Source organism: Benincasa hispida, chromosome 2 (genome assembly GCF_009727055.1).
Source record: "Benincasa hispida cultivar B227 chromosome 2, ASM972705v1, whole genome shotgun sequence".
In the NCBI taxonomy this organism is placed as follows: Eukaryota; Viridiplantae; Streptophyta; class Magnoliopsida; order Cucurbitales; family Cucurbitaceae; genus Benincasa; species Benincasa hispida.
In genome coordinates, this window is record NC_052350.1 from 10,820,359 (window position 1) to 10,836,371 (window position 16,013).

At 34.7% G+C, this 16,013-nt stretch overlaps 2 protein-coding genes across 2 annotated transcripts; one reads left to right on the plus strand and one right to left on the minus strand.

Moving 5' to 3' along the window:
• Positions 1-682: 682 nt before the first annotated feature.
• LOC120072353 (elongator complex protein 3) lies at positions 683-4,527 on the minus strand. The gene is made up of 9 exons (XM_039024836.1): positions 3,996-4,527; positions 3,402-3,471; positions 3,157-3,329; positions 2,763-2,937; positions 2,171-2,337; positions 1,782-2,001; positions 1,558-1,662; positions 1,269-1,421; positions 683-1,017 (listed from the first exon to the last, which is right to left on the minus strand). The coding sequence occupies exons 1-9, from the start codon at positions 4,466-4,468 to the stop codon at positions 859-861; spliced, it is 1,695 nt and encodes a 564-aa protein (XP_038880764.1). The 5' UTR covers positions 4,469-4,527; the 3' UTR covers positions 683-858.
• A 395-nt stretch (positions 4,528-4,922) lies between these two features.
• Positions 4,923-8,537, plus strand: LOC120071004 (CBBY-like protein). Its single transcript, XM_039022987.1, has 8 exons — positions 4,923-5,301; positions 5,572-5,642; positions 5,816-5,974; positions 6,403-6,469; positions 6,691-6,786; positions 7,024-7,070; positions 7,871-7,951; positions 8,168-8,537. Exons 1-8 carry the CDS (start codon positions 4,984-4,986, stop codon positions 8,289-8,291), a joined length of 963 nt encoding a protein of 320 aa, XP_038878915.1. The 5' UTR covers positions 4,923-4,983; the 3' UTR covers positions 8,292-8,537.
• The last annotated feature ends 7,476 nt before the right edge of the window (positions 8,538-16,013 follow it).

Consider the following 16,013-nt stretch of genomic DNA (forward strand, 5'->3'; position numbering starts at 1 on the left):
ATATATTGATTGGTTAACATAAAAATGTTCATAAATTAATTAATAACACACTTTAAAAAATTAAATAATAATAATTTATGTTCAACCTAATATTTAGTGGATAATTATAGTTACTTTTATAGTTTATAAATATATTATTAAATACATTTTCTAAATGGTTGTTTTTAAATGTAGAAAAATAAACAAAAATATTTATAAAATATAGCAAAAATTTAGAGCTATCAATGATAGACATAGAAGTCTATCATTGTCTATGAACATCTATTATTGATAATTCGAAAAATTTGCTATATCTTATAAATATTTTCAACCGTTTTACTACTTGAAATCATTTTTCTTTTCTAAATCTCCCATCAAATATATGTCTAAACATATAAAATACAACTCTATTTTATCGAATTCCTTATTTTCAAATTTCTATTTTCATATTATCTACCAAACAAGTCTTGATTTTCTTGGATAATTTTATTTAAAGCAGCAATTGATATTGATATTTATTGCACCAACTTAGCTTCTTTTTTCTTTCGACAATTATCAAATTTTCACTTGAGAGCAAATTGCAATTAAACGTAACCAAGGATGAATGAAGAGACACCATCTCTATTTTTTATTTTTGACCTCTTGATCAAAATTGTATACACATGTCAATTTAGTCATGTTTATATCACTGAGACAATCAATATTAAATAAGAGGCTTTGTAATTTTACTCGAGAAAGAAACTATCAACTACCACAAAAATGAAGGGGAGAACTTGGGGAGGGTGGACAATAAAAGGAAAACTAAAAGAGAAGGATACAAGCATAACATTAAACTGATAACGTCGTAACAAAATTGACTCATATTATAATTCAAACTCGTCAGTCAAGGCTTTTCACCATGTACGGGCCTTCAAGTTCATAGCCTAATTTTCTATAGTAATGACGGGTTCCAACGCCTGATATAACAGCAATCTTTGTTGATCGATGCTCCAGACGAGCTATCCGCTCTGCCTCCTCCATCAAAAGTGTGCCATAACCCTGTGTGAAGTGATCAAGAACACTTCAATTCCTTTGCGTAGAAGATTATTCTTCTATTTTATACAGTTGGTAAATGATGGATACACAAAGCCCTTTAACATGAACATGACTAATAAATATAAAACTAAACCCAGCACATCGTAATAGTTACCGCAAAAAGAAATTTCTTGCAATGCTTTATGGTTTATAAAGAAATCATTTGAATGATCAGATAGGTCGGTGTTCACATAAGAAGTAAATAGCCCTAGTACCTGGTGTTGCAGCTTCTCTGTATCACGTCCATGAACTGGAACAGCAGTTCCATACACGTGGAGTTCACGAACAATAGAACACTTCCCAACGAGTTCGGGACAGGTGGTGTTGCGACCACATCTTCTCAGCCGAAGCAAACCAACAAGAATGTCCTGCATAAAGAAAAAGGCAGAGAAAGAACTTCATGTCTTAAGTACATGCGAGTTAACAATGCAGGATTATGGCCATTAGCCTTGAGTTTGTACTTGCATGAGCAACTGAGGGTCATGGGGTGGGGGAAGAAGATACCTGGCGAACATCTTCATAGGACAGAAATGTTTCCCAGCCTTCATTTGCCATATAATCACGACGGACAAGCTCAACTTCGTCAGGTTTAATCTTATGATGAATGTCCTGAAGTCGCAAAATGGGAAAACTGTTAACATCCTTCACTGGGGTAAAGTACAAGGTTTGAATTGGGCAAATTAACGAGTGAACAAAGAACAAACATATAAATAGATTTGTTCATTAACCTGAATTCCAGCTTCACGAGTCCTAACATCACGGCATTTCAAGCCCAAATCATCCATCCGAGCTAGAGCTAACTCTCGAAGATTACCTTTCTCTACACCAGAAGTAACCAAAGGCATTGGGATATCCCGTTGTACTCTATAAACCCGGGTCCAGGGTGGTACCATAGCTAGGATTCTGGCCACAATATCAACAAGTTGCTCTGGTGGATAGTTCCTATACCTGCATATGAACAAAAATTTATGATGATCTGCAATAGTTATCAACATCATTATTTTCGCAAAAAAAATTCAAATGGGAGAATGAACATGTAAATTTTAAGGCAATGTCCATGATTCAAACATTTTACTCAAGGTTGAGAAGATAACATGTTTCATGATGAGCTACTTGCCTGCCAGTTTTCCATAGTTCATAGAGTCCAGTTCCACGGATTACAAGTGTTGGATATATCTTGAGCCCATCTGCCCTAAATGAAGGGTTCTCAAAGAACTCGCGAAAACTTTCCAGGTCTCTCTCAACCCCAACATTTGGAAGATCAGGCATCATGTGTGCTACAACCTACAAGAAAAGAATAAAGACTTGATTTAAATTACGGAAAAATGTGGAAAGATGCATTGTCACCGATGCAATATGGTGATGCTTGCCAACTAAAAATCCTACTAAGAGAGGAGAAGAATGACGATCATGTCACACGAGCAGTAAATTCAAATCCTTAACCCGCCACAGATATAAGGTGGCTAGCAAATGGTCTACCTATGAGTAGTTGAATTAATCAAATTCAATTTTTCTCGTTTATCCCAGACCTACACTGAGGTACTGACGGTGACGAAAGGTATAACTTGTACAAATCTTTCCATTTTTCAATTCAATCTGAGGATTCGGAATATCAACATTTGATCAATGAGAGATTCAACAACTAAAAGAAAGACAGTGTTTCTTGGTAGTGAATTAACTTCATTATTTGCAAATCCACATATTCAAACCTTGAAACCAGCATCCTTTGCCAAGCAAAAGCAATCAGCCACAGCAGCTACAGTATGCCCTCTGTTAGTGTCTCGAGCTACATCCTCATATGTACTTTGAACTCCGATCTCTAGTCTTGTACAACCATAAGAAAGCATCTGCCTCAAGTGAGGTCCAAGACAATAATCGGGCCTCCTGGTTGAGAAAAACCAAAGAAATAATTAAACTATTTTTCATTAATTAAACAAACACAATGTCAGGATCTTATAAAGTATATTTAACACAGCAAAGAGTTGGGAGATGTACTCAATGAAGACTTCACAAAGATAAAAGTTTAAAACAGTTTCAACTGGCAGAATACAGAGATGAAGAAATATGGAACTCATAACTTGAAGATTGGGGGGGAAAACTCACGTTTCTATCGTCATGCCTATACATTTAACTGCACCGTGCTCTGAGTAGGCAACTGCCTCTTCAACATTGGAAGAAGTATGCCCTGACAAAGCATCATGAAGATTCCTTATAAAGTAATCACGATAATCAGCTGGCAGCGACATGAAAGTACCACCCATTAAGATGAACTCAACCTGAAGATAAACAGAAAATTTAATGATACTTTACCATGCCGCAGAAGAATTTTACAGAGAAGAAAAAGGAACCTTATCAACACTGTGACCCAAACGCTTCAACTGATCTATCCTGCTTCTAGCCTGGACATATGGGTTGTATCTACAATTAAGGCAGAGGCAGGAAAGATGAAAATGATATCAAAACGTATGCAAAGCAACTCAATATCAGTAAGAATTGACAAATAGATCGAAGGCATCAATGATATTCATATATTTAGTCAAGCAGACAGACTACCGAGGATAACAACGCTTCTAAACCAGAAAAATCTTGTGAAAGGCAGAGTGATTATATTTACATGGAAGATTGTCACTCGCATGATGTTAATTTTCCAGGACAAGCAGTTGCCAGTTACTCGCATTCATTTTCTTCATCTCCATAGTGGTCTATAAATTTAATACTATCTTAGCCAAAAAAACTAGTCTTGTCCCATGCCCTTATAAATTGGTAAAATTCTCGTCCTCAATTCTCAAACTCTTCTCTATAAACGTTTTTTTTCCTCCAAATAGATATGTAATGCATCCAATAACATAGTTAGGAAGATATAAAGAATAATCCGAGCAAAAAATTCGAGACTCAAAGAAGAAGTGAATACAAAATCTTAGAAGTTACAAGTTACAACCAACCTTGCACGAATTGCACGCATACTTGTAGGCTCATAACCAGTGTAAGATTGAGTACTGTACTCAAAGTCCGAATCAGGTCCTCCGGGGCAGTAAACACAAATATTTCCCGTCGTAGCAATATGAGGGCATCGATGCGGCTTAGACATCACGGCTACGACCGCGATACCGGAGGCTGTTCGAACCGGCTTGGCTCGAAGCTTCGGTAGCAGAGCCTCGCGGTCTGACTCGGGAAGTGCTGCGATCATTTCTACGAGCTTTGGGGCCCGTGAAAGGCCATACTTCCGGCAGGCGGCGGATTTCAGAGCGTTCAGATCGACGTTTTGCCCTTTACGTGAAAGGTCAACCATAGAGTTGACAATCTCAGCAATGGCACGAACTCTGGCTTCTTCCTCGGAAAATCCATGACCTTCGAAGCCGCCCCGGCCAGGCCGAGGCAGTTTCCGATTTGATTCCGCCACCATTGCAGTCGCCATAAGAACAGTAAAACCTTCCCCGTAACGCTAGGCTTTCTTCTTAAAGCCCTGATTTCGGAGTTCTAACACTTTTCAACATTAGAATATTAAACCCTTTATCAACTGAAAAGACGAAAATGCCATTATACATATTAGCTATAAATATTTGCTTTTAATCCCTATTAATTATTTTTTAAAATTTAAAATTTTGTCCATTAAGTTTGAAGTTCGTTTCAATTTTTAACCGTCAAGTTCCCAACATTTAAAAACTGCTTAATTTTGGCTCTTTATTAATTGAATCGTTAAGTATTTAGCATGCTGACGTGGTAGCTTGCGAAAAAAATAAAATGGTAAAACTAATTCTAAGTTTAAACCTCGAGAAACGACATCGTTTAATGGAGATAGCCGCAAAACACAAATCTGTGGTGCTCCGGTGGATAAGCTGTGTCGTAAAAGCCGTTAAAATGCTCAACTGAATTCTAACTTCACTAATTCACAAAAAAGCAACAGAGGAAGAAGAAGGAGACTGGATTCTAATGGCGTCGACTACACTCTCCGTCTCCTCGCCGTCGATTTCTGGTTCCACAACGCCTTGTCTTCCCAACACCACCACCACCGTCGCTTATTTCAAACCCCATACCAGAACTTTCTCTACTCTTCTCTTGGGCAAAAGCCTAAGCTTGTATCGAACATCCAGAATTCGGCCAATAGGCGCTAAGATTTCTTCTAATGGGATCACTTGCCAGGCTTCTTCTTCTGTTCTTCCCTCTGCTCTTCTTTTTGATTGCGATGGGGTTCTTGTCGATACTGAAAAGGATGGCCATCGGATTTCCTTCAATGAGACATTTGATGAGGTTTTTTTTCCCCTCTTTTCTTCGCTATTTCTTTTTTTGTTTATCTGCGTCTCTGACACTGCTTATTGATTTAGTGTTTACGGTAAAGTAGGGTTATATTTAGTACCTGGTGATGGTATAAACTCTAATGAACTGAATGGCATTTGGTTGATTAAATTTGTTTTCTGTTTCAATTGGTTGATTTAGGAGAATCAAGAAACATGGGCTTAGACTAGTTTTGATTTCTGGTTAAGCTATCCTAACGATATCATAATTGAAATGATTCCACAGAAAGAATTGGGCGTTACTTGGGATGTAGATTTGTATGGTGAGTTACTCAAAATTGGAGGTGGAAAAGAAAGGTAATTAACTTCTTGGCCTCAAAGATTTGATTAGCTGCGAGATCTTGATAATCTAAGTTCATTTGCGCTCACAGTAAGCGCTTGGTATTGGATTAAGGTTCTGTTTTCTAGTTGGAGTTCTTAGAAGAAAATGGTGGCAGATATCATATGATAATGATATTTGACTGTTGTAGGATGACAGCGTACTTCAATAAAGTTGGATGGCCAGAAAAGGCTCCAAAGAATGAAGATGAAAGAAAGGCATTCATTGCTGGACTTCACAAGCGAAAAACAGATTTGTTCATGGCCCTTATTGAGAAGCAATTGCTACCCCTTCGACCTGGTGTTGCAAAGTTAGTTACCTTACTAACTCCATTGACCTTGATGCTTATTGTAATAATGAGGCAATTAGGAAATGCAGAACCATGAAAAAAATACATTTAAAAAAAGGGATACATGATACTCATTGATATCATGTTAAGTCACTTAGGATTGAGATACATGATTTAAGCAATTGAATTCGTAAAGATTTTTTTGAAAAATTCCAAGTCAATATCTATCCCTCTGCTACCCGGTTTACGTGGTACTGTTCTCATTGACATAGTCCTCAGATTTCTCTGCTTTAAGCCTTTAACTGATCTACACTATGCAATTAAACTTCTCTTCAATTTTATCCCTTGGAAAATTCGGCACTGTCATATGTGTGATTGGTAATTTTAAAGTGAGTACAAGCACATGGACCTTTCTATGTTATTGAGAGAGGTGTATTTAAATTATGCAGGCTGATTGATCAGGCATTAGCAAAAGGAGTGAAAGTTGCTGTTTGTAGCACTTCCAATGAGAAGGCGGTATGCATTATCAGGTTCTATAATATTAGTCGCTTGTAGTTGTAATCTTCACGTATTCCTGCTATATTGAGTAGATTTTAATGTTATACAATTGTTTTGCTTATATAAAATTGTATACACTGCAAATAAAACTCTCTGTTGTTTGTTATAGATTAATTGAAATATTTTTTCTTACATCTGCTTATGATTGTAACAGCTGAACTTCGTCCATTCAATTGTAGGTCTCTGCGATAGTATCATGTTTACTGGGACCTCAACGAGCTGAGCAGATCAAGATATTTGCAGGAGATGTAGTGCCTCGAAAAAAGCCTGACCCAGTAAAATTTCTATCCCTCTCAACTCCCAAGTCTCTAGTGTTGATTGCTAAGATCAAGATATCTAGAGACGAACAATGAAGTTTACCTTGATTTTAGTTTCTTTATTATCAAAGTTTTTATTTTAACGTTAACTGTTAAAACGGAGAACTACTTTTTTCTATTTAACTCAGGTTAAATAAAATTTTTGACTAATTAATCTGTGCTCTGTTGCCACTAAATTGCCTTTCTCCATTGCAGGCAATCTATATTTTAGCAGCCAACACCCTGGGTGTTGATCCTTCAAGGTATGTCATGAATTAATCAGGAATGAGAATATTTAGGTCCATTTTAATAACTATTTAGACCCGTTTGAAAACCATTTGGTTTTTTAAAATTAAACTTATAAACACTAATTCTATCCATTGATTTCTTTGTTTTATTATATATTTTTTATGAGTGTTTTTCAAAACCAAGCCAAGTTTTGGAACCTAAAAAAATAGTTTTTAAAACTTTCTTTTGTTTTTGGAATTTGGTTAAAAAATCAAGTGATTAATTAGAAAGATGTAAATCATGATAAAAAATATGTAAGAAAACAAACATAATTTTCAAAAACTAAAAACCAAATGACTCAAATGAGGCCTTATTTTTTTTGTTTTGAAAATTATACTTCTTTCTTATAATTTCTTTATGATTGTCTTTATTTTTCTTGAGTTAACATATGAATTCATAGCTAAATTTTAAATTCCAAAAATTCTTTTTAAAAACTATTTTCTTTTGGTTTTAAATTTTGGATTGAACTTTAAAAATATCTCGTGACATTCAGAAGTAGTGTTTAAAAACTTGATTTCAAAAAATAAAATAACTAATAAATAGGACCTTAACGTTTCCATGGGCCTAGTATGTATGAAAATTTGATAGGATTACTTAAAAGGTATCTTTCTTTTATAAGCATAGTCACAAGGAACTTAATAAAATCGTATTGATGAACTAAAGAGTTTCTTTCTTTCCTTTTTTTTTTTTTTTTAAGTTTTTATTTCCATGACTTAATCTTTGTATAAATGGCATCCATGTGCAGAAAATTTATGCTCTTACTTTCTTTCTGCAGTTGTGTTGTGGTGGAGGACAGTGCCATTGGCCTTGCAGCTGCCAAAAGTGCAGGAATGAAGTGCATAGTAACAAAGAGCGGGTGAGTTAAGAAATTTTTTTGCACAAGATTATTCTTCAACTCTTTTGCATATGTGTAAAGAAAGTTTGTCAGATGAAGCTCAATACTTGTTTTGGTTCAGAATTGTATTCAGTTCATTTCTTTCACAAAGATCATAACTATTTTCTTCTAAAACACATACGAATCTACCTTCTTTTCTTCTTCAAGATAATATGTTTGAGTTAATCCGTGTTTCAGGTACACGGCTGAGGAAGATTTTGTAAATGCAGATGCTGTCTTTGACTGCATTGGAGATCCCCCAGAAGAGCGTTTTGACTTGGCATTCTGTGGAAGCCTTCTTGAGAAGCAGTATGTCAGCTAGACCATGCAAGCACCACTGCATAATTTTCACGTGCTGAAAACCGAAATATAGAGATGCCAGGTCATGCTTCTTGACTTAGATCATTGTATTTAAATCATGTATGCCAATTTGTTGATATATCATGTGTTTTCCCCTTGTAAATCAAGACGAGGGCGATTTCGTTTTATTTGAATTCTCATGCTTGACATGTTGCTGTTTCCTCCCAACCCCCTAGTTTTGCTTAATTTACTCGTAAATTTTTTTTCACCCGTAAGTTTAAATTTTTGGGTCCGTCGATAATTTAACACACACCCAAATTGTGACTATTTAGTTTTAGAACTTTCATAATTATTTTATTGTCCCTAAGTTTTATAATTATCTAATATGTTTTTTATCTCCAAATTATTTATGCTTATTTTGTTCGCTTAAAATATTAAAAAAATTAAGTTGTTCTATTAGAATTTTATATGGATACTAATCTTATATTTTGAGTTGTTTGGAGCAATGAGTTGAATTAGAAAATCTAGGACTAATATGTTGAAATTTTGAAGTTTGTATTTGGAATGTAGAGTTAAAATTTCAATATTATTTATTATTAAAATTGAGTTTAACATCAATTTATAAAATTCGTGAGCTAAACACTCCAATATATTTTCGTACATCTATAGTTTTTTTTTTTTTTTTTTTTTTTTTTTTTTTTTTTTTTAATGTTATAGATTAAAGACTTGTTAGATCGCATGAGTGAAATGATAATATTCATTAGAGTTTATTGTATTAAATATATGTGTTAGAGTTTATTGTATTAAATATTTTTTTAGTTGATCAATTTAGTTTCTGTTATAGCCATTGTACTTGTCATTAAGCTAATTATATACAGTTTTATTTACTTGGTTGAGTTCTAATATATTCATCTACTTGGTTGGTTGAGTTCTAATCTATTCCTAGAGTCATTTATTATTAATGATCAGCCCCTCACAAACTTAATACGATAGATTTTCCTTTTTCTCATAGAAAAGATAAAACAAACTACTAGAAAAATGGGGAAAACACAAGAGGACCTAGTATTATTTAGTTTCAACCATATTATATTTAAAAATCAACCCATTGGTGTAAGCAATAATAAAAATATACTTTTTTTTATCTAGACATTAATGTTAATCACTAAAAGTCAGTATTTAATAAAAAAATCAAAGATGAAAATGTAAATTTGGAAAGTTAAGAACTAAATTAAAACAAAACTCAAATAAAAAATAACATTGTAACATTTTGAAATTTATGGACTAATAAATTGCTATATTTTTTTGTACTTAATTGTTATCACTTATATACCTATGATCACTTTCTTTCCTAACCAATGTTGGATTTTGTTTGCTTTTTCTGACCAACCCTAACAATGGTCGATTTAGTAAATACTCAAACTAACCTCGCCGTCGAGGAGTGCAAACTGGGCATCGGTCGGTCGATTTTGTTGATTTTCTTTTTTAAAATTTTTGATTGAGCCTCTCCTCTTCTCCAACCGACCACCCTCATCAACTTCATCTTTCTCGAGCCTTAAATAACTTTATAGACAAACGATCCATTTTTTTTCACATATAAAAACAACAAGAATCTGATCGTAAACTTCCACATTCAGAAGAAAATGGTGATTAGAAGTATTGCGCTGACCTCGGAAATAATTTTACCGTCTTCTCCAACTCCTCTGCTGCTCAGAAACCTCAAGCTTTCACTGCTCAACCAGATTTCGCCGTCCAATAATTATATTCCAATCATCTTCTTCTACACTACTATCGAGAATCCTGGAGCCATCGATTTTCTGGAAGTCGCCAGTCGAAGAAGTCATTATCAAAGATTTTGACTCTCTTCTATCCTTTCGTCGGAACTCTATCAATTGAGGGATATTCAGTCGACTGCAATGACAGGGGCGTTGAATATTCTGAAGCACGATTCGATTGCAAACTAATGGGATCGAATCCCGCGGCAAAGTGTTGTGAACATCTTGCATCCTGCAAATCAATTCCTTGAACCATCTTTGAACACGACCACGAGAATAACCTTGTTATTCTCTAAGATTCCAATAAAAGAATAGGTGGTATCCAACTATTGAAAGAGGATGAGGAGGAAAAACTTTTTGGGAGAGTAGATAAGATTTCTTTTGTGGCTTAGGAAAAAATGCACAATGAATGCTTGCAATTCTCTGTGTGTTATGTGTCCAAAAGGGCAAGACTTTATATAGAGAATGATCAATCCACTTTTCCTAGTATTTTTCCACATTAAATCTAAATTAACGCATATACATTTAACTAACATAAACATCGTATGTCTATGTGCAACACCTTTCTAGTTATTAATTATTTGTGAATCTAATTCACTTGAATCAATTATTTGAATCTCATTCAAATTTTTCTTTCCAACTTAATTTGAATTATAGATCATATTCATAACTAACTACATATTAATCATATTAATATACAATTTTCTCAAATTGATTTGAACAATTCAAATCATCACTCTTTAATATCCTTTAATGAGCTAACAAAGGGACCCGGTGAACCTGTAGATCAGAAACTCCAACGATATGAGATTAATTGGCTAAACTCATTAACCAAGTTAATCAATATTCGTTAACTGTGGTACATTCTACTAAAAACCCATAGTTGCACACTTCTCACTACAGATATATTTCTATGTCCGCGGATATAGACCAATAACACCGAGTTAGTCCTTCACAAGTGTTTGTAACTCCAACGGGGTCAAATTACTGTTTTACCCTTGGGTTACATCTCCCATAAGGACTCCATGTTCCCACATGTAGTGATCATGGGCTCATGCTTCTTGGCCAAGCCTTCAGAAAGGTTTGCCAAGATATACACTCGAGCCTTCTCATTTTCCCGTATCCAATGCTCATATGCCTCTCGAACGTTTCGAAGAGCATTTTGAGTAGGAACAGGAGGACAACCCTCCATTAAGACAAATCTCAAGTCATCAATGATTAATATTGTGTTGATTGTGTTTTCCCATGTAGCGTAATTTTTGTCGATAAGTTTGTCGGCGACGAGTAAGTTTAGTGTTGCGGAAGTCATAATAAGAAATTGTTGAAACATACAATTTATTTAAATTAGTATTGAGCATTTCCCATTAAGAAAAACCAATCAAATTTAGCAAAATAATTTAATGCACCATATGTGATATCTATTTTGCAATGATGTTTCAGTGAGGTAGGGGTAAAAGCCATCGTAGGGTGATCATGTACCTCTTCATTGAAATGAGACCATCTCAACCAATATACAGAACAACTCCTTAATTATGGTAAATATCAGTCACCATTGTTCGGTCCAGAAACTATTAACTTGCTTAACATTTTCCTATAAGTGTGACCCCTCATTTTAGATTATAGAGTTTCGCCCCAATGAATCAACCGTAGGGAATACCGATTGAAGCAAAACTAAAGCAATCCTATCCATTTCTGGAGTTTGAGTAAAGAGTCATGCAAATGTCATTCATCAGGGGACACAAGCAGGGGTGCCTCGAAGCCGAGCATGAAAATTTACCACAAACTTATGAGAGAGACCGAGAGATATGTTGACACACGCCCCGCTCACACTTACTATAAATACTCTCTCAATTCACCTTGGTATTGACCTATACAAACACCACTCGTAGGGGGACACAAGCAAAGGTGCCTCGAGACTGAATATAGATCTCAAGGTGTGAACTTATTATAGGGAGAAACGTGAGAAAGGAAAAATGAAGTATCATATATCCCATTTTCCTCCACCGAGTGTTTTACCTAGGGTTCTTTAACTTAGAAAAATACAGCTAATTATTTTTACTAAGTGATTGTTTAAATTTGCTCAAAATTAACGCTTACTTTGGATAGTTAACCAACATTGATTAATGTTTATTAAATACTTTAACAAACCTTAATCGACAATTGCATGCTTGTAGCAAATCTATCTAATTCATCTTTTCAAGTTAGTTCCCAGGTAGGGGTGTTCCATTTTCGTCAGCTTACATACCCCAACCTAGACATAACTAGCCTTAGACAAGAGGTCCCTTATAAATATGTTTGCTACAAATTTAATCTTTTAAATAAAACCAATTTAATTCTATTAACTTGACTAAAAGATTAAACTTATTTGTAATCTCATTAAAAATATGATCTTAGGTCTATGTTTATCGTATTTTAATAAATGATTTTAACCTAAGGTTTGCATGCAGTTCTAAACTATTGATTTTAATTTCTAATTTCATTTAATTATAACGATTATAAAATAATGAAACAAATTAAAACCATACTATTGCATTCATCGACATACTTAGTAAAATTATAACATTTATAAAATTACCTAAATTAGTGTCATGCTTCATGCAATTCCATTTCATTACTAAACATACATAACACTCATATAATAAAGTAATGAAATAATTAATAACATACATTCATCCATACATTCAAACTATATATTATAACGATTATAATATAATTGATGCATAGCTATGTTATTAATGCATGCAAACATATACTATAACACTTATATTATATGATGCATGAACATGTTATAAAATTAAACCATGCAACTATATATTATAACATTTATAATATAAAAGATGCATGAATAATGCATAACCTATGGTGAGATTTTTAATATATGGCATACATTATGACATATATTAATAAAAATAAACCATACATCAAATACATAATTGAAAACAATTAATGGACTGGGATTGGACTCCTAAATAATTAAATAAATTAATATAACACTTATATCAATTTAATTAATTAAAAACAACTAACTATTAAAAATTAATAGCTTAATCGATTCAAAACAAGTGAACCGCTATTAAAAATTAAAAGGGATTGGTGTCCTAATTCTCCTAGAGTCTCGTTGTTTTGTAAAGATACACATTATTTGATGAACAAAATAATTGTTATTTAATTTTGACATTTGCTCATATCCAATAAACAAAGCTCTTTGGTTATCATATGTGAATTTAAGCATGTATATGTGATATACAAGTAGATCATGCCTTAAGTGATAACCTAAATAGGTTTGTAGTATAAGGATTAAGGTGGTAGAGCTTTGTAGAGGTAGATTCGCTTTGTAGAGGTTTGCAAGTGTTGTAAACTACTACAAATGGTAGATCCAGATCATTCATGTGGAGACGTGCAAGTGGGGGTTTCCTATACAAAGAGTTTGTATAAGACCTGGACCACGAGATGATTAGACTCTATATGTAACGCCGTTGATACTAGAGACTTACATCTCACCTAAACAACCATAGGTGACACGACCTCAATCCTGAGTGTTTTGGGAACTCCTGCCTTTGAGGGCGGTCCTTTGATTAGTATGGGTGAGAGTGGCTAGATTGCCAACTCAACATGTCTACATTTTTGGGGACTGGTCTGATCTGGGAGCTGGGAACTCAATCCACAAGATGGAATTCACTCTTTTCCCGAAGTAATGATAAGTAGAGAGATTGCTCCCTTAAGGGCTGATTCCGGAGCTTGAACATAGTGGCCACAACTTCTCTTTAAAAGAGAGGACTTAGTCATAGTAGGACTATGACTTATGTTCATTAGAGGGATCAGTGGTATTTAAGAAGTTAGATGTAACTACAGGCGCATAACGGTTATTGGCCCCAGTTGTTACTACGAAGCGATTTGTGAAGGGTTGTCGCACTTCTGATTGGTTAAGATAGACACATTAATATATCTGTGGTAAGAGAGTACAACTGTCGGTCTTTAGTGGGAGTACCTGACAATTAACGGATGGTAGATCCTGTGACTAAAGAGTTTTAGTCAGTTATTCACATACGTTGGAGCTTCGAGCTACAGGTCCATAAGGTCCCCTTGGTAGCTTAATGGATTCAGTTGAGGATCCATTCTTGGTGTTGATTTGAAATGTTCAAATTGACAAGAGGTAAATCGATATATATGATATTGATCGGTTTGATGTATGAGACACTACAGGAAATCTGACTTCTCCCGACATCACATTTCGTCGGAAAGTGTGGAAAATTCGTCGGGAGAGGATCTCCCGATGCATAAACGATCGTCGGTAGCTTGGTCGGAGAAAACCCGTCAGGAGAGGATCTCCCGACGCACTTTTAAATGGTGTCGGGAGTCCCCTAACTCCGACGCCACGTAGGCGTCCGGAGTTCCAACATAACTCCCAATTGCGTTTTAAAGTGTGTCGGGAGATCCTATATGCGTGGGGAGTATTAAAATTTAATATATCGTTTGTAATTTTTTTAAAATTTGATCTGAAAACCTATAAAACATATTATACCAAATAAAGATTCACATAACTAAAAAACGAAAATGAAGTCCATTTTTATAACAAGTAAAAAATTACAATATCCAAACGAAGTCGATTACTAGAAATTACAATATCCAAATGAAATTTATAAACATTCATATCATAAATACATAAAAGAAGTATGGAAAAAATTCCAGATATATTTAATGGAGGATTAATGTAAATGAGATTTACATTAAGTTACCATGGAATAGAAAAAGGAAACTATGGTTTATATGGTTTCATGAGATGAAATATTAAAATTATAGGTTATAAATATAGTATGATAAGTTGGTTATCATTTATATTTATAATAATATTAATTAATATTAATTATTGGATAATTAAATCTTTTTCTTAATAACCAATTGAGTGGGAGGTTATTAGTGGTTCATGGTAACCGTAAGATAAAAGGAAAATTATTTTCCTAATTTTAGTAATTTTTTTGTCAATTTTTTTTAGATTTTCTCTCGGAAAAAAGAATCTCATGGAGCTAGTCAAGTAAATACAGATTTAGTAAGCGACAACTTGTTTTAGTAAGCGATCATGTAGTGTTTTGTAAGCGATAGACACGGTAATAAGTGATAACGGGCAGAAATGCACATTATTACAGCACAAAGTCATAAAACAATGCAGGATTGCGATGGTAAAAATATACAATATTGCGTCCAAAAGCGTGAAGTTCACAACATTGCGATCGCATGCGTCCATCGCATTAAAACAACTATATTTTTTTTTGTAGAAAATGCGTTGGTGCAAGGCGAAAATACGATCCGAAGAAATTAACGTCTGAGCGCATTGAAAGATTGCGATCGCAAGGCTATGCGATCATTTGCGCTCACGAAAATTTGCTCAAGAAGGTGGCCACATAGAGCCGGCGCATCAAGGTGGCCGCATAGAGCCGGCGCATCAAGGTGGGCACATCTGGGTGAAAGCATAATAAATCATGATGGGACAGAAATCTGATGACGGTCGATTTCGAATTAAGTTGACAAACCGTTAACAACCTACTGTAGCAAGTACACTTAACTTTTCGGTAACAAATATTCGGCGCATCGGACAGAGAATTAATGCCATCCCATCGGTGCAATCATAAGAGAGAAGAAGCTTTTCACCCTAAAGCTCTATAAATACTAAAGGCCACCTTCATAATAGTTAGTTAGTTAGAGAGTGAGTTAGTTCGCCCAGTCTTAGAGTTCGGATAGTTAGCCTTGTTCTTAGTTTTCTTATACTTAGAAGGCGGAAGCGAGAGAAGAGAAAAGACGCCAAGATCATCCTGGTTAACTTGAGAGAGAACCCAGGGAGCGTGGAAAAACAGAGAGAGGGCCGACTATTGCGAGAGCAAGAATATCTTTTGAGCAGAGTAGAGAAGAACAGTGTAAAAGCCTTGAGAAGCAAGAAATTGCTACCAGACTCTTTATTCTTATTCCACATTGTCATT

Excerpts from the sequence above, each read along its gene's own strand:
- LOC120072353 (XM_039024836.1), bottom strand. The coding sequence starts at position 4,468 with ATGGCGACTGCAATGGTGGCGGAATCAAATCGGAAACTGCCTCGGCCT. Across the intron at positions 2,338-2,762 it reads CAAAGGATGCTGGTTTCAAG|GTTGTAGCACACATGATGCC; the intron begins GTTTGAATATGT and ends CTTTTCTTGTAG. Across the intron at positions 2,002-2,170 it reads GAACTATGGAAAACTGGCAG|GTATAGGAACTATCCACCAG; the intron begins GCAAGTAGCTCA and ends GTTCATATGCAG.
- LOC120071004 (XM_039022987.1), top strand. The coding sequence starts at position 4,984 with ATGGCGTCGACTACACTCTCCGTCTCCTCGCCGTCGATTTCTGGTTCC. Across the intron at positions 7,071-7,870 it reads CTGGGTGTTGATCCTTCAAG|TTGTGTTGTGGTGGAGGACA; the intron begins GTATGTCATGAA and ends TTCTTTCTGCAG. Across the intron at positions 7,952-8,167 it reads TGCATAGTAACAAAGAGCGG|GTACACGGCTGAGGAAGATT; the intron begins GTGAGTTAAGAA and ends TCCGTGTTTCAG.